This window comes from Eimeria mitis, genomic scaffold (assembly GCF_000499745.2).
Source record: "Eimeria mitis Houghton genomic scaffold, Emh_scaff7368, whole genome shotgun sequence".
Classification (NCBI taxonomy): domain Eukaryota; phylum Apicomplexa; class Conoidasida; order Eucoccidiorida; family Eimeriidae; genus Eimeria; species Eimeria mitis.
The window spans coordinates 1-1202 of record NW_013575378.1 but is presented as its reverse complement, the minus strand read 5'-3'; the positions used below and the strand labels follow the sequence as shown (position 1 = coordinate 1202).

The following is a 1202-nucleotide window of genomic DNA, read 5'->3' as shown; positions in this document are numbered from 1 at the left end:
GCGTGTGGTTGGTTGTGTGGGGATGCATCCTAGAGCCAGGAATGAGAGTAAATGTAAACAAGAAACTCAACACAGAGGGTTTAGGGTTTAGGGTTTAGGGTTTAGGGTTTGCGTGTAGGCGGGAGAAGATACAAAGATGGTTGCGGAGACGGCCTTACAGCTGACTGAGCAGGGGCACACCACCCTGCGTAAGATAAACCCTAAACCCTAAACCCTAAACCCTAAACCCTAAACCCTAATTGGAACTAGCAAAACCCTAAACCCTAATCCACTGTTCCTAGAGTACAGTGTGCAGCCTGCACTCTACAAACCTCGTCACAACGGCTGCCCAGAGCAGATTAGGGTTTAGGGTTTAGGGTTTAGGGTTTAGGGTTTAGGGTTTGCGTGCAGACTTTTCTCGAGACGGATCTGTGGTGATCGTCGCCAGCGGCAATTCGATTTATCTTTTCAGCTCAGAGGAACTGAAAATGATAAAAGTAAAAAGGGTTTAGGGTTTAGGGTTTAGGGTTTAGGGTTTAGGGTTTAGGGTTTTTAGGCTGCTGCATGGATGAGGGCCGAATCAGGGTCTAGGGTTTAGGGTTTAGGGTTTAGGGTTTGTGATGCAGGCAGTAGAGCACCTAACACCGCAGCCAATCGGGCATCTAGGGTTTAGGGTTTAGGGTTTAGGGTTTAGGGTTTAGGGTTTAGGGTTTGTGATGCAGGCTGTGGAGAACCTAACACCGCAGCCAATCGAGCGGCTTATCGTTGCGCCCAACAACAAATTTATTATTATATGCACAGTAAAACCCTAAACCCTAAACCCCAAACCCTAAACCCTAAACCCCAAACCCTAAACCCTAAACCCTTGTACATAGCAAGCGTGAAGCAGCACATGGAGCCAGCCCCGGTTCTATTGACCCCATATAAACCCTAAACCCTAAACCCTAAACCCTAAACCCTAGATATTTTGCGTTTGTTTTTGCGTTTGTTTAGAAGGGGATTCGCCCTGCAATACTTCGGCTGCCGCTTAGCGGATAACAAAAAGTCAAGCTGCCTATACACCCCAAGCTGCCTATACACCCCAAGCTGCCTATACACCTCAAGCTGCCTATACACCCCAAGCTGGTGTATGTACAGCCCAGGGTGTATGTACACCCCACGGTGTATGTACACCCCAGGGTGTATGTACACCCTAGGGCGTACTATATATATATATATATATA

The 1202-nt window shown here is 47.5% G+C and overlaps 1 protein-coding gene across 1 annotated transcript in view; it reads left to right on the top strand.

Annotated features, from left to right (window-relative positions):
* Positions 1-1017, top strand: part of EMH_0091230 (uncharacterized protein) — a gene marked incomplete at both ends in the record, with an annotated part of 2171 nt that extends 1154 nt beyond the window's left edge. Inside the window, 4 exons of the mRNA XM_013501691.1 lie at positions 119-188; positions 391-476; positions 702-779; positions 973-1017. Of these exons, the coding sequence (XP_013357145.1) occupies positions 119-188; positions 391-476; positions 702-779; positions 973-1017 (279 nt within the window). The remainder of the gene's footprint in view (positions 1-118; positions 189-390; positions 477-701; positions 780-972) is intronic.
* Positions 1018-1202: the final 185 nt, after the last annotated feature.